Genomic DNA, 24,568 nt, shown 5'->3' on the forward strand with positions numbered 1-24,568 from the left:
AGTTGTTCCTGCACTTTTGGCTTATTATAAATAGTGCTCCCTTGAACATTTGTGGAAGTCTTTGTGTAAATGTGCATTTTCAGTTCCCCTGGGTGTATATGCCTGGGAACAGAACGGCTGTAAAATAGTCTGCGTCACTTGGGAACTCAATGTTGACATTTCTGAGGTCTAGGGGGCAGCTCTCTAAAGAAGAAATGCCACTTCATCTCCACCAGCAATGTGGGCTGTAGTTTCTCTACATTCTTCTAATGCTCGTATGTCCCTTTGATGACAGCTATCCTAGTGAATATGACGGCTTTGATACACACTATTTCCTGAATGACAAATGATGGTGGACATCTGATGATTACTGATCAAGAATATTTAAGAAATCCAAACCTTCTATCCACTCAAATTGGGTTATTTATTCTTTTAATATGGAATTATGAGTTCTTTGTATGTTCTGGATGTAGACTTTATCAGGTATCATATATGGTATGTATGTAGTTTGTATGTTCTGGATGTAGACTTTATCAGGTATCATATATGGTATGTATGTAGTTTGAATTATTATTATTATTTGAATCTATTCTTCTTGCTATTTATTTATTTTTTGAAACATACCATTTTCACATACATAAACTATAATTTACTTCATTAATTCTCTGGTTGTTTATACCTGGTTAACCTCTGACTAACAGAGGGGGCAGAGATTTATTTCATTTCCTTCGAAGAGCTTTGTGCTTTACCTCTCATGTAGAAGTCCTTGGTTGTTCTGACTTAATTTTCATGTTGTTGGTTTTACCCGTGTGAACATCTAGTAGCTGTGTCAACATAATTTATTGAAAGGTTCACTATTTCCCTAGTGGATTTTCTCAGCATCCTTGAGAAAAATCCTTGACTAAAAATGCTATTGGCTAACTTTTGGACTCTCAATTGTACATTATTGCTACGTCACACCAGTATCCCACTGTCTTACAGACTAGAGCTTTGTGTAACTTTTGTGATGGGAAGTGTGTGCCCCCAACCTTCGCTTTTCCTTTAAGATGTCTGAGAGTCACAGAGGGGAGGAAATAGTGAACTAGAGTTTCATGGATAGGTATCTACTCATCGCTGGAAAGCTGTAAGAATTCTTTCTTGGTGTTGTGTAGTAGAGAACCCTCAAAACACACACCACTTATTTTAAAAGGATGCCTTATTACAGTGAGCTTATATAGGAATTATTTTAAAAGCCACTCATTTATATATAACTATTTAATTTATAATGTCCTTTATTATATTTATGAACTATTGCGATGGCTGGTGGAAACTACTCACCTTCTTGATTTCATTCTATAGTATTCATTACAAATAAAATTAGCTATGGAAACATGAGATTTTTCTGTATGTGGAAGGGTTATCTTTACTTCCTTATTTCATGTAAATTTTAGTAACTGTTTATCATATTACGCAAACATTCAAGTCTAATGGGGATTGTTCAGATTGGTTTGAGGAGCAGTGCTAATACGTCAGCAGGATAAAAAAAGTCCTTAAACCCAAGAACATGAGAAGCTGTTGTGTATACCTGTTAATTTCTTTAAATAACACACTCAAGTTTTAGTGAGAATATGGTTTGCTTGTTTGTGAAGTTATTTTTAGGTGGTTTATTTTACACTGCAGAACTCAGAGAAGAGCTAACATCAGTGCTCCCCTGAGCACTCCATATAACCGTGAGGGGAGCACATCCTACTTCTCTCAGGACGTCAGCACAGACACAGACTGAGGGATGAGATAACCGAAACTGCTTCCTGAGTTACATTTTTGGGTTATTCATTGTTAGCGTAGAGAAATACAGGCAACCTTTAAGGACAGAGCGTGGCTCCTTTCACCTTGCTAACTTGTTTATCAGCTCTATTTACTTTAGGCTAGCTCTCTTAGGATCATCTATCATCAAGACTCTGTTATGTGAAAATACAGACAATTTTACTTTTTCCACTCCAATCTACATGTGTTTCTTTTTCTTTTCTTGTGTGATTATACTAGTTTGTGCCTGTAATTTGAAAAGAAGAGGCAAGATTCCTCTGATTTCTGCATAAATTTGCCACTAGCCACAGTGTTGGGTAAGTACTTAGATTAGAATGTCATTGTATATGGACAATGTGTAGGTGTATACACACTCATGCTGTTGTTCAGCAGTTTCCTTGAACTGAAGCATCCTATTAATAGGACAGGGAGGCACATGAGACCCAGAGGTAAGCAAAACTTCCTGCGTAGGCAGGCAGGCAGGCAGGCAGGCAGGCAGGCAGGCAGGCAGGCAGGCAGGAACTCAGGCAGTCTCTAAGACTTCTCTCCACCTTACAGCAACAGACATCTACTGTGGAAAAGAGGTCAGCTATGCTGTGGAGAGGGGACTCCTGGACCATCCAGCTGCCTTCAAGCTGTGCAGAGTCTAGGGTTGCAGCCTGTTTAGTCATCACCTGTGTTGAGAGGTCCTGTGATGCAGTGCTTTGTGGTCATCTTACTCCCCTAAGAAACCCTCATTGATAGGCCTAGTTACTAGTAACACCCAAGAAGAACTCAGTGATCAACCAAGTCGGACATTGGTATGATCGTGACTTTGGTCTGTGGTGGGTTTCCTTTGTGGAATGAACAGCAAGGTGTGTTCCATCTCCCCAGGAAGTGCCTCTCACAGCACAGGCATACACCAGGGTTTTGGAGAACTCATGCAGTCCATGAACTCAGTATTTGGATCCACTGGAATATTCTTTTACTTCTCTCAACAAAGTGTTAGACATTTTAATATCGTCAGTGGACGTTATAAATTTCTGTTAACATTTACTTCATGGCCATGTGTGCATCCACGCATCTGTCCATACATCTAACTCTTCATCCAGTCAGGACCTGTGTGTGGTAGGCAATACCCTTTCTACTAAAATTAACTCTCATTTTTTTCCCTAAAAATAAATAACTGTTGCTAGGTAGAAAAATGCCCCCTTCCTCAAGATGGCTACATTTCAATTTCTGGAAGGCAGGGAGGTGTCACCCTGTAATAGGAGCCGAGCTTCACAAGTGATTAAGCCAAGGACCCAGACAAGGAGTGGTTACTTTGCATCAGTTAGGTGAGCTCAACCAAATTGCAGTACTCCTTAAGAGCAAAGAGCTTCTGTAGGCAGGAAGGACAGAGATCCAGAACAACAGAGATGCGACACTGCCTTGCACGGTGACAAAGAGACCAGGAGTTTAGGAACAGAGATAACCTCCAGAAGTCAAAAGAGCCATCCATAAAGAACAGCATGTTGGTGGCACCAGTATAAAGCGTGTTTATTTCTTACATACAGAACTGAGGCCGAGGAGCCTAGTAGGCCAGCTTGTTTCAGGTCAGTGATTTGTGGATTAGCAGTGACAGAGAGCTAATACAAAGAGTAATTGATAAAGATTTGGTTTTAAGGTTTTGTATACTGGTTTATCCAGTACTTGTAAAGAAAAACAGAGCTACAGACTGTTCTGCCCTTAAGGGGGACAGTGGGACCTTGGTAACTCCTTAGTCAGCTGCTATGAGGCAAGAAACTGGAAGCAGACTGTTCTCCTTCCCCAGCAGCAGACCAGAGTCAGTAACTGAGTGTTGGGGTTGTAAGCCACCGACAGTCTTGCTAGGCTACAACAAAGCCCAAGTTCGAACTCCCTGTACTGGAAAAAGACCCCATATGAATCCAGCCAGCTTTGTCTCTCTTCCGTTGCTTTCTCTCTGGTGCCATTCGAAGTTATACTGATTTTGGTTGCCTGGGAAAATTTTCCCGATTGAGGACAGAATGAAAAAGTTTTATGCAAAGTTTGATGCAGTGAATATAAAAAAGCATAATTCATACATATAACAAAAATTTTATATGGGTCGAATATCTTTGTCTTAAAGGGATATCAGCCAACTTACATAGTTCTTCTCTATCGAGCGATTGTGCACCGCCTCCAAACAAGCCTTTGAAGAACCCTCTGTTTGGTGCTTCTGGTGTTTCTACAGGTGTGAAGAGCTCGCCGAGCATCTCCTTCAAATCAACACAAATGATAATGTTAGTGCTTCCAGGAAGCAGAAATCTCATTAACAGGGTCAGCACTGCAAATGCTGTAATGGTGGTGCCGACTCCCTCGAGAGTCACCAGCAGGTAAGGAGCACATTCCCAGCACCCACATCAGGAGCACGGTGACTCGGCTTCCAAGAGCAGACTTAACTGAGATAATTTGCCGTTTCTTCCTCCCATTATTTGTTTGCATTAGGGACAAGACAGTATGCCCACTTACAGGGTGAGGCAACTTTTGTATCAGAGACTGTCTTGGTTTATATCTCAGGCTAGCCTGGAATAGAAGATCTTTTCTTAATTCTGGGACTGCACTGTCATGCCAAGTGAGTATTTGACTTTCAAGAAAACATTTCAATCTAATTCAAAAAGAACTGATAATTTGCCTGACAATCAGGTCACCTTCTAATAGAAAGCATATTTCCTACCTGTAGGCCAAGGCGTTCAGTGTAACAGGGGCCATATTCAGTTTCAGAATTATGATCTTGACTGGAAACGCATCAATTTCCTTTCTTATAAGCATGCAATTTCCATAAACACCATCTGACACGTGGGACTTCAGAAACATGGCAAGAAGAGGGAAGAGAGGCTTCTACACTGTCAAGGCTTGCCTGAACTTACTACCAAAAGTCTTCAGACAGAGGAAAAGGGATAAGTAAGTTTGGAGAGAGGCATGGCCACCAAAAGGGAGGGGCCAGGACTGAAAGAAGCACATTTAACACATGACGATCCTATGGCCAACTTGGTACTAAATAGAGAAAATGGAAGGGTGCCCCATCCCACTAAGACTGGGGACAAAGAGCAGTCTGCTCACTCCACCCTGTCACCATAGCTGAAGTCCTACTGAGGACACTGAGACAAGAAGGAAACAAGGGATGCAGAGAGGAAGGAAGAGGTCTTTAACACAAAGCTTGATCAAAAGAATGCTTTACCAACAGGGATGCAGAGAGGAAGGAAGAGGTCTTTAACACAAAGCTTGATCAGAAGAATGCTTTACCAACGTTTTAGTATAGTTGTGGCATGTCCTAATTTCTTACAAGGTTCTGTTCAGAAGACTAGACGTTTACTTTCAGTAAAAGTTCACTCTTATAAAAGTTTACTCTGAAGTCACCAATTCGTGATTTTACAACAGGCAGGAAGAGGCAATTGGGCTGCAGCTCAGAGATCTTTGCTGAATCCAGGGTGACAGTTTTTTCCCCCATTCATTTCCTTTTAAGAACCTTACAGTTTGGAGCTAAAATGCAGATTGGTGATCTACTGTGATAGGTGTATTAAGCAAATCAAGAAGTGATAGAATGACAAGTTGGCATGTTTTCCCCTCAATTGTGGATTCTAGATTTCATCCTGATCTATAAAGCTGTTTGTATAGGTAACATGAGAACAGAAAGAAAACTGTGTGGGGTGCAGTGAGGACTAATTAAGGGGCAGGCGGAGAAAAGGAAAGGCTGTGCCCAAGTGTGTTATCCATGCACAGGAAAGCTGCCCTGTGACACCCAGCATAGGGTAAGAATGTGATAAAACAGACATGAAAACAACAAGACTCTGAGTTCTCCCAAGTTGGCCGAACTTGAGGACCCTCAAGCTCCTCAGAATTTCCAATGTTTTGTTGCTCACCTGAAGATTTTCACATGTCTCTTGACTGTAGGTAAGTCTCTGGATTTCTGTAGGTGAAACTAGGTATAAGGCTTGTCCATTGTTGGCGAAGCAGAATGTCCTGGCTATCCGCATGTTGGTGAGGGGCAGGTAGTAGACATCCAGCAGAGGTCTCAAGCTTGGCAAACTGGAGGGAAAAGAAGTCATTTATTGGTAATATGCAACAGGTTGTTTATAGATGCTACAGGACAGGTACAATGATACTACACACGAAGACAGGATGCTCAGAACCACTACTCCGAAAAAAAGGGAAATCACTGGGGCTGTTAAACTGTTTAGTTTATATACCTAGAGAAGGAAAATATTTATATTTCTCATATCCTTGTTTCCTGTTAAACAAATTCTCAGTGTGTAGGTAATACAATATTTTTTCAAGCTGAATTTTATGTGATCTAAGCAGACATACTGTATGTGTTAAAGAATGGCCTCCTTCTTACCTGAAAGTCATAATATGGCCATTGGCACAGAAGCAGGCGAGGCAGACACTGTTACTCAGTGCGACAATGTCTCCACGGAGCACGAAGGATGTCTCAGTGATGTTCTGCTTGTATGCACAGTTCTGGGTTGGCAGTGAGATTACTTTTGCTTGCTTTTCAGAACATATCACTGCATACTGGTTTTCACTAATTTCCTGAGAAGAGGAGGGGGACACTGAGACAGGTCGCCGCTTTTTCAATTTCTCCTTTTCGTCTTTTTCTTCAGGAACGTTGTGCTCTTTCCAGGGTTCATATGCAGGTGGCATTAAGCAGCCCGTGGCATCCAGAAATGCCATCCTCAAGATTGCACCTTTTAACCTCAATATAGTACCTAGAATGTAGAAGTTTAGTATATACTTCCATTTTAAAATTCAGAGTAAATATGCTTATTCCAACTCTGATACTAAATCCACACAAATCTGTTGACTCAACACTGCACTGTACATGCAGGTCACTGATAAAATCCAAAACTCAAGCCAGGTAGCCAGTGGTCTGAAAAATATGTCATTATTACATGATCCAAACATAAATGTCAAAGGTTAATAATTTACAGATAATTAATGAACTCCGCATACACATACATATCTGACCTGCAGATTAATAAATGAATAAATAAATGCTGTTTCCTTCAAATGTAGAACTAGAAAATTTATTTTAATTAAAAAAACCAACCCTAATTTGTGTACACAGCACCTGTGAAAATGAGGCAGCGACTCTGGGAGCTAGGTCTCTCTTGCCCCTTGTTTCTGGGGCTGGCTGACCCGAGAGCTCTGGGTCAGTTTCCCTGTCTTACCTCTCTTATCCTGACATGCGAGTGCTACTGTTACAGACGTGAACCACCTGCTCTAAGCTACTGATCTGAGTTCTGGGGACTCTACACAAGTTGGCAGGCTTGAGTGGCAAGTGATTTTACTGTCTGAGCCTTCCCCATGGTCCTAGAATATTTACTTCTTAAAACATAAAAACTATCATTAATATCACTTCTCTTCACAGTAAATGAAAAGTTGGAGCTTCTAATGAAGCTGGAGGATGTCTCACGTGGGACACACGTCTGTAGGCTGCACCAGGTCATACATACCACTGGGAGACACAATCACTGGCTGAAGGAGTCTCTGCTCAGGCCCCGGGGGGAGATTCAGCGTGATGACAAACGCAGTTCCCACTGTGGTCCCCACCCACAGGCACGGGGATGGGGATGAGTCTGTCTTCCGAGTGAAAGTCTCACAGAAATGAAGAGCAGAGATGGCTTCCCGGGACTCTTTGTCAATGCTTGTTACACTTGAACTCCTTGATCTACTGAAGGAATTGTCTTTTACATCTGGAATGATTTAAAATGTGGGATTGCCTTAGTTTATCAAATACCACACCTTCTGTTGTAAACAACCACAAAACAAACAAAGTTTTTAATGTCCTTTAAGGTAAAAAAAAAAAAAGAAAGAAAGAAAAAATTAGGTTAATAAAATTTCCCCTTTGCTTAAATTTAAAATGCAAATAAATAAATAGTTTTCAGAAGTGAGGAGGGCAGCTACCAAAGAAAGTCTGATCCTGTGTCCTCTAGTGCCGGCACCAACTGTTCTGATGGAGCTCTTACGTCCTTGGCGTCACAATTCATGATTAGATAAAACTAAAAATGTGAAGATCTTTTCGGTTGTTACATGTACAAAGTACATCTAGAAATGCTTGAGGCGGGACCACCTCTGCTTCCCGGTCTGTTCACATGAATACCACAAAAGTGATGCAAAAGGTAGCCCCCACTTTCTTGATCACAAATAGTAGTCATCTAAGAAACCTGGCTTCAGAATGTGTAACTGGTATCTGGGTCACTACTAATGCCATGCACACTTCTCCACTGAAGCTGGTCTGTAAGGATACAGCTACTTTATTTCAAATTTTTAATTTTGTATGCATCAGTGTTTTGCCTGCAGGTAGGTGTGTGTGTGTGTGTGTGTGAGGGTTCAGACTCCTGGAAATGGACTTACTGATAGCTGTGAGCTGCTGTGTGGGTCCTGGGAATTAAACCCAGGTCCTCTCTAAGAACAGCCAGTGCTCTTATCTGCCCAGCCATCTCCAGAGCCTGAGGCAGCTATTTTAAGATTATACTCATTAATTTCTCTCCATGAGATTCTTGTTTTTGATCCCATCTCAAGTCTCGGCCTTTTTCTCTGGGAACTGCATTACCAAATGCTTTCTGCTTTGTCTCCTGAGAAATTATCTCATTAACAAAGCATGAAATTTTACTGACATTAGGACATTCAGGTTATCTTAAGGAGCACATCAGAATTCTGGTCCCATGCTTTCTATTTACCTCCACAGGAGCTGGGAGGCCACACACTGTCTCAGGGCTGTTTCTTGTTTTACTGTCAACAATCTAGTTCTGTTATTCTGAATTCAGATTCTCCTTTCCACGTAAACTAGTCTGATGATTCCACCTTGAATTTCTTAGCACTAATAGAATTCAACTTTATAGGCACAGTTGTGACTAAATTGCAGTGATTAGAGACACCCTCAGTAGCTTCTACATGTCCATTTAGTCATGCTCTCAGTCTTATTAAGACTGTCCAGAATTCTTATATCGAACCTTAACTTCCTGGCTCTGCTTCCCAATGTTATACATTTTCAGTTTGCTATAGAATCCAAATGGAGACTTCTGATTTTTTTTTCCAAACATGTCAGGAGCCATCATAGGACAAACTAATGATCCTGTAAGAACTGAAATTATATCTGTATTTACTAAGCTCTTTTATAGTGGGACTGCTATTAGGTCCTTTTCTGATAGTCAAAACTGACTATGAGTAATGAGAACTCTGCCAGTCTTCCGTGTGTCACCAGTTAATTGCTTCTAGATAGTAACCAGACTTTCTCCTACTCAGAGCACATTCCAAGAGGTTGTAAAACCATTAACCAAAGGTCATAAAGGGGAACTAATGATTTATTATAGGTGTTAGGACAGAAAATAAAATATTGACTGGGTTTATCTATACCAAACTTCACTAATAACTTAGTTATGTTTTTTAACTTCCAGTGAATCTATGGAGCTGTGCCAGGAGACAGATGTTTAGCCAGATAATTACTCCTAAGGGATATGCATGTAAACATTCTGTGTTGTAAACTTCTATTTAAATTTATGATTTGATTGTATGTGTGAATTTGTGATGATCTTTTAAACATGTGATCATGTATTCTGAAAGATGTATAAGTGATGAGGACAAAGAGAAGAGTCAGAACTGAGCTGAGGAGAATTTTTTAGACAGAACGCTTTTTAGACAGAACTGAACTCAAGAACTTAGAAGTATAGGCACAACATTGGAAAAAAAGGCATTGAGAGTAAGCACATTATTGTGACATCAGAGCAGGAGGAGAAAGCAAGATTAGAAGGAGAATACAGAGTGGAATAACTTAGAAACTAAAGGTAACATAAAAACTAAGAGAGCAATGTGCCAATGCAGAGGGAAAGAGGCCAAAAGAAGGTACAGAGAGAGCAAAAGGAGCAGGCAGGCTTCTCCTGACCATGGGGCAGAACAGGGCTTTTCTTAATAACAAGGCAGGCCTAGTCTTATTAAAGGAACAAAGCTTTCTTCTTAAAAACTTGGGTTTAATTCATTTAGCAATAAAAGGGTAGAAGCTTTTTCTTTCTCTATGCAATAAAGATTGGAGCTCATTTGGCCTTTTGCTCCAAATGCATATGTAAGTATGGATGTGTGTGTGTAAGTATGTAATTGTTAGAATTTGTGCAAGCTGAACCCAACTGGTTTGCATGGAAAGGTATAAATATGTATGTGTGAATCTGTATATGAATTTGTGTCAGTTTATGCATATTTGCTTATGTGAAAGTTTTTCTTTCTGCAAGTGTTATTCTCATCTCCTGGTTCAATAGAAGTTTATTGTTCCAAAGAGAAGAATGTGAGAAAAAAATTTCCCCTGACCCACTTAGGATCTTTCTGCTTTCCCCCTTTTTCTTAGATAGCTTTCATACAAAAATCTTTACAACTTAGAATTAAATGCTATAATCACTTTTCAAAGTGTCCCCTTTTCTTCCTGAGACTTCTAGACTAGCAGGCTGAAAGTTAGAGCTGTGCAGTTCCCACTGAGATAGAACAAAGGCCACATTACTTAGCCACCCCCCCAACTCCCACCCACCCCACCCCCACCGCTGCCCCATGCTACAGGGTCAATTGCCTAAACCAGCAGCTTTTTACTTTCATTAAGAGCAAGAAAGTTTTTAAGTCTTTTTAGAAGTTATCATCAGCATTTCAGAATAGTTAGGGAGTTAGAACGTCCAGGAGACCCACCAGTCTTCAAAGCCACACCAGAGTCCTACTCTGTGTCTGGGCCTCAACCTGCTCCAGGATGGGAGGCTCCCAGCACAAATATAGCCTGTGTTTAACTTTTGTGATCTTCTGGTACTTGCACCCTTTGTACCAAGCAACACTTGGAATCCCAGTCAGTTCACTGGGACTCCTAAGCCACAGAGGTCCTCTGGTCTTTGGGTCTACAGCTATTAAGCTTTGTTCCCTCCCAGGGTTGTCATGAAACAGCGGTCCCCAGTTATTTCAGACCTGTCTTACTTCCTCCTCTGAGATGGCTTCTGATGCTCTGTAGAATGTCCTAGTGCTTCACTTGTAAACTTTATTCAATAAACACTGAAGATGGAACTATAACTGACAGCTTAAGACATTCTGCTCAACGCTGCCATCAGGATACATTAAAATTCCCAGAAACATCTGACAATCACACTTAGCACACTACGCTTTTGAGCTTTTGAAATCATGGCTTTCAATATTTTCTTAAATGTCATTAATAAAAATGCAAGAAACGCTTTCTAAGGTGTATTTCAGTAATATAAAAAGGCATTACCTAATCCTTATACTCCCACAAACTTCCTGCAAACAAATTTAGATTCATAAATTGAAAATATTTCCCTAGTAATTTTTTGTAATGTAATTTTGATAATAGCTGACCCTAGTGAAGGTCACGGCAGTTTCTAAATGCATCCTTCTTCTGTTCAACAGTCTGTGCTTCTGTTACAGATAATGTGGAGAAAAGGTGACTGCTGTGATGTCTGCGACTTCACAGACTGTGAGGGGGTCATCCAAAGGCCCGTGTGCTGGAAGAGTTCCCTCTTCAGCATGGCAATGCTGACAGCAGCACACCATTAAGGGCAGGATCCAGAAGGAGGTGCATGACACCGCAGCACCCGCCACACAAGACGTGAGCCGTTCTCAAGTCAACCTAGTCTAGTTGGACACGAGAAGGGCTGGCCTCTGACTCTGTCTCACTTCTGGCCTTGATGCCACATGACCTATCCCTCTAACATATTTTCCCACCATGACACTATACACCATGTATAATTACCATGTAATTACCATGATGTAATGCAGCAAGAGAGCCCTGACCAGAGACAGACAGATAAGGGTATCATGCAGGTGGATCTTTAAAATGTGAATTATTAATACACAAGCTCTTTATTAACAACTTGGGTATTTTGTTATAGCAACAGAAAATAACTAAAGTTCTTAATGTAAAAGAAACAACTTTCTATAATCAACAAATATCACACTTGTAGATGAGTTTATAAAATGACACTGACTATAAAAATTTATTAACTTTTGAAAATCTTCAAGGCTACTTTTTAAAATTAAAATGTAAGTGTATTTTCCAATAACACACTTTGTTGCTTAAACAATACATAGAAAGTTCAGACAATATTAACTGTGCCCTGGAGATAACAGTGGTTGGGAAGCAATGATACAGGAAAAGTTGGTAACAGAAATTTCAGTAAACTAACAGGTGGAAAAATCTATACTTGTTAAAATTGTAGGAGATTAACAATAATTTACATTGAAATGTTAATTCAAAGCCATCAGTCCAGAGTATACTAATTTAAATATTAAATCACATAGCAGTTTCATTATGTGATTTACTGATTTACTGATAAGAAGTAAATCATCAAAGGAATTCTTCAGGCTCCACTAAGTTCCAACATGACAGAAAGAGGTGGCCTATTCTATCATATCTACTTAGAACTGATCAAGTCAGAAGTTTCAGTATTTCATGAAATACAATTCCACCTATCTCTATTAAGTTAGATTGCATGGCTCTTATAGCGTGACTTTTCAGAAAGTACATAAGCTAAACAAAGCAGAAGTGTTCATTCGCTTGCATGTTTGAGACATGGCCTCAGTGTGTAGACCAGACTGGCTTCAGACCTCTTGATGCTTTTGCCTGGATGACTGAGAGTGGGAGAGCAGCTGTGCCCTACTAGACAATGAGGAACAGCTCTACTATGAAGAACAAGATAAAAGTTGCTAGTTTGCCAAATGCCAACTATGATCATAATACCACATGTTGCCATTCTTATTCAATCTACAGAATCACCTCAAAATGTATCATTTAACAAGTAATTAAACAGGCCTGTAAAAGTAGGTTGGACACACAGACTTAATTCTGGTATAGTGGTAATATATAATATACACTTTAAAAAATAGTTGACTGTTATATAGTCCTGAAACTTGCTCTGTAGATCAGGCTGGCCTTGAACTCACAGAGATCCTCCTGAGTGGTAGGATTATATTAAAGGTATACGCTGTGGTGCCAAAGTACTTCTAAATGCGTACTTGAGACTATGAGACTTTTAAGATACTGAAAGAGTCACAGTCAGCTTAACTGACAATGTTTATTGTTACTGAATCCACAAGCCTCTCCACACGTGTGATGAACATCCTTTATCATCTTCTAGAACAAACATGTACATGGTAAGCTTAAGAAATGTACACCATGCCATCTGAAATGTAAATAAAATATCTAATAATAAAAAAAAAAAGAAATGTACACCATAAGCCTAAAAAATACTTGGGTTCAAATTGTGACTTTTATATTTTAGTTATAAATCATACTTTTACAGTTTTACATAAATGTTTTCAATTAAACTTATTCTTTGACAATGACATACAAACACTCACATGCACACACACACATACAAACATCTACAAGGCATTCAGATTTTCATTTTTTATAATAAAGGATGTTGATCATCTGGAAACAAGGACTTAGCTTGTATTTTATGGTTAATTTTCACTTCCCTTTAAGAGTATAAAATTCAACTAAATTACATTTTCTATGCTCAGAACTTTCTGATCATAGCTATATACTGGTATGCCTATACTAATTACCACATGCTTCCTCTCAGTATAAAAGCGGTGGTAAAGGAAATGGCAGAGAGATGCTAAAATGAGTATGTTGAACAGGATCAACATCTCAGTCTGGAAAAGAGTCTAGTTATAACTGGGAAGAGGAATGAGTGGGGCAACTCAGTCATCTCTACGATAACACCCAGCAAAAAGCATCCTTTAGTGCACTTCTTCAAACAAAACAGACATTTCAGGGAGGGGGAATTTTAGAGAGAAATGTGGCTTTGCCTGTACTAAGGTGGTTCTCAACTTTGGGGGGCATATCAGATATCCTGCATACCAGATATTTACATTACAATGTATAACAGTAGCAAAATTACAGTTGTGAGGTAGCAACCAAATAATTCTATGGTTGGGGGTCAGCACCAACCAGCGTGAGAAATGATTAAACGGCTGCAGTGTGGGAAGGCTGAGAACCACTGCTGAGCCACGTGGAGCTTGCTCTCTTTACTGCGCCCCCATTTGTCAATATGAATACCAAGAGTTGCTATGAGACAGACTAAAGCATAATGTGTGAGTACCTTCCCACTGCCTGCATAGGGAATGAGCTACAAAAAGGATTACCAGACAGCATTCCGCACTTACTATCAAAGCCAACAATGACAGTCTTTAATGAGAGACTCATTCTGCATGAAAAACTAGTTGCCTCTTTTAAAAATAGTAAGTATAGAATTAACTGTGTAGAATTTAAAACAGGGTTTTGCATGAATGGGATGTAAATAATTTTAATAAAACTTAAACCATAACCGAGACAGCTTGACTAAATTTTATTTGGAAAAAAAGCAAGGAAGGCAGGTGAATATGTGTTTTGTTTTCCCTGAGTGTGCAGCCAAAATACTGTTTCAAAGGTGTTAAGTCAACTGAGCATCTTGTCATTGTAACCCTGACTCAGTGTGATCTACAATCATTTCCTATCTTCAGATCTCCACTTTCCTACTGTACTGTGCTGACAGACCAGGAGTGTATTTTCATCCTGACTCAGGGATCTTCCACTGACCCAGGGGCAGACCCTTCTCCTGAAGCTGTCAGTTCCTCCTTAAGGTTCAGTTACTTTGGATGTTCTACTTACCTAAATCAGGCTTTAGGTCAGTTGGCAAGCTTAATTTCCTTGACATCTTTGCTGAAAAATAAAATATATTTTTAAAATTTTGCGAAATATTTAACTGATATTTATCATAGCAACTGATTTTCAAGATAGAAGTGAATAATTTTATTCTGAAATCAAGATTCTGAGGTGATTAAACTATGTTTAGCAACATCAAGAGCGGAAGAAACAAATCTTCCTTCCCATTTTTTAAAAGTGTGTACTCACTTGATGTAATCTCTGTGTGCTTGAAGCTCTTCCTTCAAGGCAGCATTATACACTCGTTACTTAGAAATAGTGATTGCTTAGGGCTACAGGAGAAGGCTTGACTTTTCCACAAAGAGGAATGTTATTCCTCAGAAGGACTGTGTTGCAGATGAAGCAACACCATGAGACCAGGCTAGGATGTAGACACAAGGTCTTCCTAGCTCCCAACGCCATGGCTTCTGCACTTGCCATTGTTTTAAAATTAATTTTTAGAAGACACACCTATATCTCTTAACGAATCAAAATATTTGTGTAATAAACATATTTGACAGAACCATTATTTGGTATAAATTAATACTTCCATTTCTATTTCAAGTCATGCTTAATCTAAAATCATGGTATTTATATAAAATGTAAATATAGGTATTTTTATTGATAGAAAAATTCAAAGTTTATCTACAAACTTCATGGAATTCACTTTCCATCCTCAAAATCAGTTATTGCTTTAGTTTAGGAAGTGATTTAAGTTAGGAGTCAGTTTGCTACAACTATTCTGTTAGTGGTAGTGCATGCGTCAGAGGATAGTGCTCCCTATGTAAAATTTTGAAAAAAAAATATTGGTTAATACATGAATGCATACATTTGGTTAAAGTTTGGAGAGTTAGGAGATATTTAAAGCACAGACCCTGCTAGTCCATAAGGGCGCCATGTAAACAAAGAGAAATCCAGTCACAGTACATAACCTCCACATCTAAAAAAATGACAAATCCAGTGTTAGGAATAGGCCTGAGGTAGACTGGGAGGGACTTTGGGGTAGGGAGGAAGTCACCTAGTTACTGCTCAGCTTGTCTAAGCTAATTAGTATACTCCAACGGGCCAAATTTCCCTATCAGTCAGCTCTTCTTTGCCAGCTTACTAGGATTGAGACAAGAGGTACAAGGCAATACAAAATTAGCATAGCTGGCTATAGTCACAGCCATGCATCTCCCATACATGGGTCCTATGATATTTGATACAGAATAACCTAGAAGTCATGGTGTTCCTCAAACAGTCTTCTAAAGACAATATTAAATCAACACTTTCAAAGAAGCCATAGAAGTTTTCATCAGATATCACAGGTCCAATATAAATAAATTGGTAACATATGAAGCTTGAAATAGAAAAATCAATCTTGCATAGCTTAAAAATGACTTTTAAAAGACTCTTATGTCATGGATGTCGTGTCTCCAGACCCCACTACTCTGCTCTGTCAGTTATTGTGAGCCACTAACTCACACTTCTCAAACACAAGGGTGCGTGTCAGTCACTTGTTACTGTATTTGTAGATAGCCTAGTGCTTCATTATCCAAATTCTGTGACAATATTCTTAGAAAAAGGAGTGGGGAACCTTTAAGACAAATGTATAGAATGTCATACATCAACATAAGCTCAACTTTTTATTTCAAAACCAAAATTCAACATACAGATAAATACAGAAAAACTATCACAAATAATTTGTAAATAATCCCTCTTGAAGTAAATACTATGAAATAAATAATTTGTTAATTATAAATATTTTATTGACACTTTTGTTGGGGGTTAGTTTTGTGCACTTTGTATTCAGATGCTGATTATTGTGCCTAAAGATCTGGCTGCAGTTTGGACACTGGTACTGTCTTGATTATTGAAGTATCTCCTGTCTCAATGTTGTGTAAAATTTGTTGTCCATCATTTCTGATTTGTTAATACAGATCTGATCAGCCTATAGATGGAGAGGAGTGTTAAGATGGGACTTCTGATCCCAGTGTAGGGGGATTCCACATGGAGAGAGGAGTCAGAGGAGGTCGCCATGGGAAAGTTGCCATGAGTACATGGATGGAGCAGAAGCAGTCAGAAGGAGACTAAGATGGCAGGTAACAGGGCTGGAGGCTGGGGAGTAGTCAGTAGAGCTGGGTTAGAATAGATGAGAACCTTGCCCAGCTGAGTACCTGAAGCTTTAATAAACATGCCAGGTCTCTGTGTCATTATTTCAGAGCAAGTGCAGGCATAGAAAAGTCCAGTACTTTTATACACTGATTCAGTTACCAGACCTGCGACCTGCTAAAATTTTGCTTACAACAAAATCTTGAATCATGAATTTCTTTTGATTTTCTTTAGAATTTCCATTAGAAACAAATTTACATAACCTCAAGTATCTTTGAAAATGCAAACACATCCTTGCCATAAAATAAAATTTTCTGTCTGGCACCATGAATTCTGTATTACATAAAAATGAGTATAGTTAGATATTTCTTTAGCAATTCTGATCCAACTCCAGTCATTTTTTTAATACTGGAAAAAGTACACACATTTTGTTATAACTGTCAAAACATTTTAATTATGTACTCGTATTGTTTTATCTACTAATTGCTTAATCTTTAACTTATATCCCTTATATCCTAGCATCCATCAACTCGGCTGGTCCTGAGGTCAGCAGCACAGAGCGAGACTGTGGACGCAGCACTTAACTTCCCTTCTTTCTTGAAATATAAAAGGGTGAGAACATCGAAGCTGTGTACTTTAATAAGTTAATGATATAGAACAGAAACGTAAAGAGTAAATCTTAAGCTGTGTTAGTCATCTGGACTTGCGTGAGAATAAGAGAGCACATGACTGACACAGCACTCGCGTCACGTAAACTGACTTCAGACTTACTCCAGGGTTTTCTGAGAAGTAAACAATCAGCTGGTTCTCCGTGGCCTAGGACTGGAGACATAAGAAGTCTCTGGTCCCCATTTTAACAAATGCCGTAGGAAAACTACTATCTAGCATAGAGTGCTGTCCACTAAAAAGAGATATGTGTTCGACTTGATTGGGCACAGTACTTATCACTCTTTAGTCTCTAATACTATCTCACCCATCCTGGTTTCACATGCTCAGGCTATTAGGTAATCCTTCCTGGCACGCAGAAAGTAAAATGGAGCTGGAGGCATGGAATCCAACTAAAAACCCATGTTTAGCATGCCATGAGACAGAAAAATCATCAAATAGTTATGAATTTTCAGCAAAGTTAATTTTGATTTTCTCATTGAATAGTGTTAGCATGTGGACTGTATTTTATTGATCACATTTTCTAAGTGACTTATGGAAACAACTAACAGTCAAGGCAAAGCTACTGGTCTTCAAGATTTTACTAATGAAGTTGCTCCTCCAGCAGGCATCGGCAAGCGCACTGCGTGTGGACAACATGCGTGCAACTTTCCTTTGCACGTGGCGTTACTGCATCATGTTCCACTGCTATTTCCTTAGGTGTTGCTCTTCTTGTACAAGAATAAGAAAAGTCACTGTGAGAGTCATTTCCTAGATTAGCTGCCAATAAGGAGCAAGAGAAGTAGCTGGGTTTTGGGGTCAGTGGCCAGTGTATTCCAGTTTGCTCCCGTTCACTCTCTTGTATGATCTTTAAGACAGTTAGACATCCATGGATAACATATTAGGCTCAGGCAATGGTACCAAAACGGTGAAAGAGATTTGGTATTCAGATCGAATTTGCTCTTTCTTTCTCATCAATAAATCTCTCTTAAAATTTTAAATGATGTTATTATTTTTAAAAAATCCTTGACAATAAAAAAATCATGTACAGAATTTGATTATGAGCCCTTCTTCCCCAGGTTACTGTGCAGCAGGGCAGAGCTGTAGCTAGATTATCTATGAACTGCATAATAAGTTCCTATTGTACATTACATATGCATATATATGTATATAAAACCTTTATTAATTTTTCCAAATTGTTCTAAGAGATAACACAGTATAGACACTGGAACTAGACCACTGTATTTCACATTCTGCTTTATTATTTGGCTGTGTAACCAACATATAACTTATACTCAGGTCTCTCATCAGTAAATTAGACAAATAACAGTTCATGAGATTTTTAGGATGATTAAATAAGAAAAATTATAGTGCTGGTCTAATGCTACAAAAAAGCATAATAGATAATCGTATTGGAAAGTTGTTCTTGGATCATCTAGCTCTGCTGCATTGTCAAGGCCACGGCAAAAGAACTTCATATTTTATGCTTGGGGGAAGGAGATACATGATCAAAATATATTGTGTGGAAAATTATTTCAAAGAAATAAATGTAAAAGTAATGCTACAGTATGAATGGCACCCTGTATCACCTTTAGCAACCCACACAATAATTGTCTCTGGCACCAGACAATTATTCTCCAATGAGTGAAACTTAGGAACAGAACCATTCCACAGCAATGCAGGGCAGTTCTTTTGTCAGCAGCAAGCTGTGGGTCTAACTTTTACTCCAAAAGGTTACTGCACAATCACTTAAGGACACGGCTGAGCTCTGCAGACTGCATGATGTTACTGCACAATCACCTAAGGACACGGCTGAGCTCTGCAGACTGCATGATGAGGACTACTGAGTGCTAGCAGTGCTTAAGGAGTCCCCGTGGCGTCTACAGTGGCTTTAACAGTGGTTTAATTTTTATGTCTAGGAGTGCTTTGCTTGCAGGTGTGTCTATGTACCATGTGCATCCTTAGTGGCTTTGTAGGTGCAGCACGATGTTGGACGTGGGTGCTGGGAATTGAACCTGGATCCTCTACAAGAGCAATACGTGTTCTTAACTGCTGCTGATCCATCTCTCCAGACCCAAGTCCTAATATTTTTATGAAGATAGTTTCATAGCAAACACTAATCTAGGTAGGCAGTTCATTGGTATTTCATGTTTTTCATATTTGATGCTAACTATTACTAAATAAATATTATAATGTAGAGATGCATATAGAGAGTACATATCCAATATGCAATATTTCAACTACAAAACCTCCCCTATGGAATATAGGGCAGATTCCATTTGAAAAAGAAAAACCATGAGACATTACCTTTATTTCTATATAACAATTGTCATATCAAGAAAGAGACAATATGACAAAAATCTTGCAAAATACAATGACGATATTGTAGGTGAGGAAAATGTTCCTGGTTAAAAATAAATAGGAAGAATCATATACTAGCATAACCTTGGAAAGATGTATAAAGTCAACATAGTTTTTAAGAAACATTCTTACAAGCATTGATTGGCATGACAAAAAGCAAAACAGGAAAAACATAGACGAGACAAACATGATCTAAGCCATACACTTCCAAACATGTTCTCCAGCCCGGCAAAGCTGTTCATAAAGACTTTTAAATATCTGAACATAAAATATGTGAAGTTATGTATCTACTTGAAAAAGAAAAACATGGGAAGGTACACATTAATAAAGTTTCAGAAGTCACACTGAAACTACATTAACAAAGATATTCTAAAAATTCTTTCAGGCCAGGTAATACAACTGTAAAAGTTACTTCGTAAATCGCTGTAGAAAAGAACAGCAGTGACAGAAGTAGGAGGTAACAGGATACGAAATGCTAGAAAGAAATTAGTTGCCAAGAGTTAGTACATAATTAAAGTGATTTAATTATTATTACCAACAGATTTACTCTGAAACCACAATAAAGAATAAATAACTGAAAAAAGCCCTTTTACCCAAGAGTAAGCCACCATATTTAAGAATGACCAGAGGGTGAACAGTCATTTACCATTAATATAACTGAACAGGGTTCAATTTACAATGCTCAGAAAACAAGGGTTTTCATGTAGTAATTTTTGAAAATTCAACCGTATAAACTGAGGAAGAATAAAACCTCTTCCAGCTGCAGAGAAACTCATTGACCTTAATGAGATCAAAAGCACATGTGGTAGGGACGGTGATGTCACTCACTCAGTAGAAATGCTTGCCTTGTAATATGAAGACTTGAATTCCATCCCCAGAAACCACATTTAAAAAAGCTGGGCATGGTGATGTGCATTTATGATCCCTGAGCCAAGAGATGGCAGCGAGAGACAGACTCTGGGACTTCCTGGCCAGTCAGTCTAGTCAGTTACTTGGTGAGTGCCAGGTCAGTGGAAGACCCTGTCTCAAATGAAGCAGAGCAAAACAAAAGGAACAACAAAAAGTAGATGGCACCTAAGGAGGTTGTCCTTTGTTTGCAAGTATGTGCACATGCATGTACCTGTACACACAAATGCTTTCTCAATAATACTATCAGACACAAAACACATACACCCAACCACCCCAAAAATAATAAGAAAAAAAAAAAACAAGGAATATGTGATAAAAATGTAGGATGTGTGTGAGTGTTTATGTGTGTGTTTTCTATAATATTATTTTGTCAAGACTTTCAAAGTTTGGAGAATATTCCACTTTTTGTGACCTACAAAACTCTAATTTGATTATGTTCCCAAGTTTGGTTATTTATTTTCTTCTTAGACTTTATACTTTGAGAATATTAGGCTAATAATTCATTATGAAATATGTACAAAACACCAAGAGTAGTGTAACATCTTTTACTTGTGCATGGGGGTGTTGCTTGGCAAGAAACTGTCAATTACCCTGATATTGGTATTGATCACAGTAATAATGCTATTTTTTTACAAGATTATTCCCTTGAAATGGGACTGTAAAATATGAGAGAGATGGGAGTTAACGGCAGAAAAAAAATCCAAGTACAACTATACAGAAAAACTAATTCACAGTTTAAAAAGAGAGTGTAAGCTTGGTATTTAGAGCATAAATTGAACCCTGCTTTATTTGAAAATGAAGTGAAACTAAAAATGAACAGAATAATTCACTCTGTAAGTCAAGAGAAAGAGCCACAACCCAAATTAACTGATTTTAAGAATTATTTCCCAAATGCATTTAGAATAGACACAGCCCAGAGATTATTATTTAGCAAAGGAATAACAAATTATTATACACAAGATGCAATGCACTGGATCATATTCTGATGTTGGGTTAGCATGGAACAACGATTAGAAACAAAATAAAAACTTCTATTTCCTACCTAGATCACTGGCTACCATCTTGGAAAACTTTCTGCTTTGGGTCTTCACTGAAAATAATATTTTAATATAAAATGTCAAAGTCTATTCAGAGTAAACTAGATAAATTAAGTATAAATGAAAACAAAATACTTTAAAAATAAAGATACTATACCCTTTTCTATAAAATTATTCACTTTTTGTTCATCATCTGAATTGTGTGGCGATGAAGAACCTACACAAATAAAGACAACATGAGGAATGGGCACACGATCAGTCACAAACAGAACACAGCAACAATCACAGACTAAAATCCTGGCAACCACTAAGAATTGATGACCACAAATATGAGATTGTTGTAGCACTGCAGCCAATAGTATGCAATCTGTTATAGCAGACACTACTATATCAAAATTTATTTCTAATAATTTTTATTTAATGTATAATAACTTGGCAAAATCTTACTGCACTTTATAAGTTAAAAACACAGAAAGGAAATATGACATTTAGACACCTATGAAGCACAGTTCAACATATCTCATAGATTAAATTATTCACCACCTTTCCCAGTGGGGATTCCTTTCCCCTGTAAGCCATCACGATACTTTACATCCTTCTGATAAAATGGTCACCATTTACTCATGTAGCATTTTTAAATGTATGCACATGACCTTCCTCACTGCAGCAGACTTCTACTCTGTTTTCTGACCCATCTGTGAGCCATGCATGCTGTGCATCTCATGGAGATGTCACTAATTCCAATTAGCTAAAGGAACGAAGCTTTTCTGCTAGACGTAAATACATAACAAAGAGCTGGAGGTAAATAAGATTTCCTCTTCTAAGCTTAAAGGAACCCCTTTAATCAAAGTAATTAACCTTAGTGAATTAGGTAAAAACACAAAAACTTGAACTTGACCTCCACATCCCCCAAAATCATCTTCTTTACTATGGCCAAGGAGACATTCTCACCAAGAAAAACCTGAAAACATGGGCAGAATACAATCACACACACAGAGGTTTGCAAACATTATTCCTTGAATAATCCATGTTGGTTTTGTCAATAACATCCATAGTTTCTCCCAAATCTCATATAGAACTAACATAAAACCAACATTGATCTCAGTAATAGCTCCAGATTAGAAATAGGTATAGCTGTTTTCATACAAATACAACATACTTAAAGAGTATAATGGCCATAGAAACTTTCACATTTTAAAATATTGTCATCTCTGATATCAAATGGCTTCATAAATTTATGGTAAAATAGATATTAAAAAGTTTTATTTTATGTAGTTTGTATCAGTATCAGAAATATCAGGCTAACACCTTCATATATAAGTGATAGAAATGTTTGGTGTTTTCTAAACATAAACAGGTAATATAGTTGAAAATGCTTACTACTGGTTGTTTTAATTTATATGACAACACATGACAAGTTTCAAAGTTTATTTAAATCTGCCAGATTACTGTAATTATACAAACACATGAGACACCTACAATTTCTTATCTCCTTCAGGCCACATATAAACAACAAAGGGCAGCATTTATATCAAGGTGTGTGATGCTTTAGTTTAAAATAGCCTAACAGATTCCTATTTTCTGTCCATATAACTATAAACATGCATCACAAAAAGAGTGCAGCACTTCTAAGGGGCTAGCTGGGCCAATTCAAGCCTCTTAGGCACAACTTCCGCTTGCCTGTGGCCACTTCCATTTATTTGGTGTATCCAGCTGCAGGCAGCAGACACACAACTGGTTTATTTTAAAATAAATGCAAAAGGAAACTCTCTAGCATGTTTTCTGAAGAGAGCTTTCATAATAACTAGCTGAACAGCTGACCACATTGGTTATTTATAGTATTTAAAAGGTCCCCAGACTCCTCCATGTGCATGCATAACGTTTGGTCAACAGATAAGAATGCACGTGAATACTTACACTTTTAAATATTGATCTCTTCTTAGTCTTATGAGGGACTCATTTTAAGTTCCAATTCCATCTTATACATATCTATTCCTTTCCTACAAATACTAACTTTTAAAATATTAACTATTGTTTTTAATAATTCACAATTTGCCATTTGACAATTTTATTTATTTATATCCTACCTCATTGTAACTAATTTAGACAAGTATTTTTGTTATTTTCATGGTATTAAAAGAAGAAACTTAAAAAAACAAAACCAAACTAAGTGTGGTCACATTTAATCTCAGTATATAGAAAGCAGGGCCCACTGGTTTGCATAGTGAATTCCAGGGTAGACAAGCCTATCTCAAAATACCAAAAATAAATAAATTAGAAAAAAATGTGGTTGTTTGAGTCAATTCAATCCATTTTTTATCATTAGACTTTGATTTGCTAGTAAGAGAACTAAATCATAATACATTTCTCCTTTATTTCTCAATTAGGACATAAAAAGGCATATGGACAAAGCAACTGCAAATGTAGTGAGTGAGACAGTCAGGCCAAAGCCACCACTAAGTACCGTCACAGAGACACAGAGCCAAGCTGCAACAGGGAGCCTGCTGCATTGTAGCGCTGACTTCCAGGTGTCAGTTCTGCACACTAACGTCCACACAGTTTAGATGCCAGGTGTCCCTATGAAGTTTGGGATGTTTCCTTGGTGTGTGAGAACAGACTTGATTCTTTGGAGAATTCCACTATCTTGAGCAGAAGCAGAGGCCCTCCAAGGTTTACACAAAAGACTAAGAACTCAGGTCCTTTCATCTATTTCCTTGAGGTTATAACTTTAACTCCACGTTCCAGTATCAATGGAAGACTCAGAATCCAGGGAAACAGGTAGAGTTGTATCAAGGTTAAAATTAAACTGAGCTTTCATAGGAACCAATAAGCAAAATGTATTTAAAATGTTGAGTCACGTGTGAGTTTCCTCTAGTTTGAGGATCTCTGGAGTAGCATTTGGAATACAAATTTATGCACTTTTTATATTTATATACTTATATTTAACTATCCTTTTGCATTTATTTAAAATTATGTGTTACTGTTAAATGTTTCATGTATCTGCCATTTTAAATTTTGGCATAGGATGAAGAAATAAACAAATTATTTGGGCTGAATGTAACTAAGCAAGCTATCAGTT

The 24,568-nt window shown here is 38.1% G+C and overlaps 1 protein-coding gene across 8 annotated transcripts in view; it reads right to left on the minus strand.

Moving 5' to 3' along the window:
• The window catches only part of Stxbp5 (syntaxin binding protein 5), a 143,317-nt gene that overhangs the window by 6,090 nt on the left and 112,659 nt on the right, over positions 1–24,568 (minus strand). For 2 of the 8 annotated variants that reach the window (XM_076926835.1, XM_076926833.1), the window contains 7 exons: positions 21,647–21,706; positions 21,495–21,542; positions 14,414–14,464; positions 7,236–7,475; positions 6,119–6,488; positions 5,643–5,808; positions 3,887–3,998 (listed from right to left, as the gene is read on the minus strand). In XM_076926835.1, coding sequence (XP_076782950.1) covers positions 3,887–3,998; positions 5,643–5,808; positions 6,119–6,488; positions 7,236–7,475; positions 14,414–14,464; positions 21,495–21,542; positions 21,647–21,706 — 1,047 coding nt within the window. The remainder of the gene's footprint in view (positions 1–3,886; positions 3,999–5,642; positions 5,809–6,118; positions 6,489–7,235; positions 7,476–14,413; positions 14,465–21,494; positions 21,543–21,646; positions 21,707–24,568) is intronic. The other 6 variants (XM_076926837.1, XM_076926834.1, XM_076926839.1 and 3 more) reach the window with 3 other exon arrangements.

Source organism: Arvicanthis niloticus, chromosome 28 (genome assembly GCF_011762505.2).
Source record: "Arvicanthis niloticus isolate mArvNil1 chromosome 28, mArvNil1.pat.X, whole genome shotgun sequence".
Classification (NCBI taxonomy): domain Eukaryota; kingdom Metazoa; phylum Chordata; class Mammalia; order Rodentia; family Muridae; genus Arvicanthis; species Arvicanthis niloticus.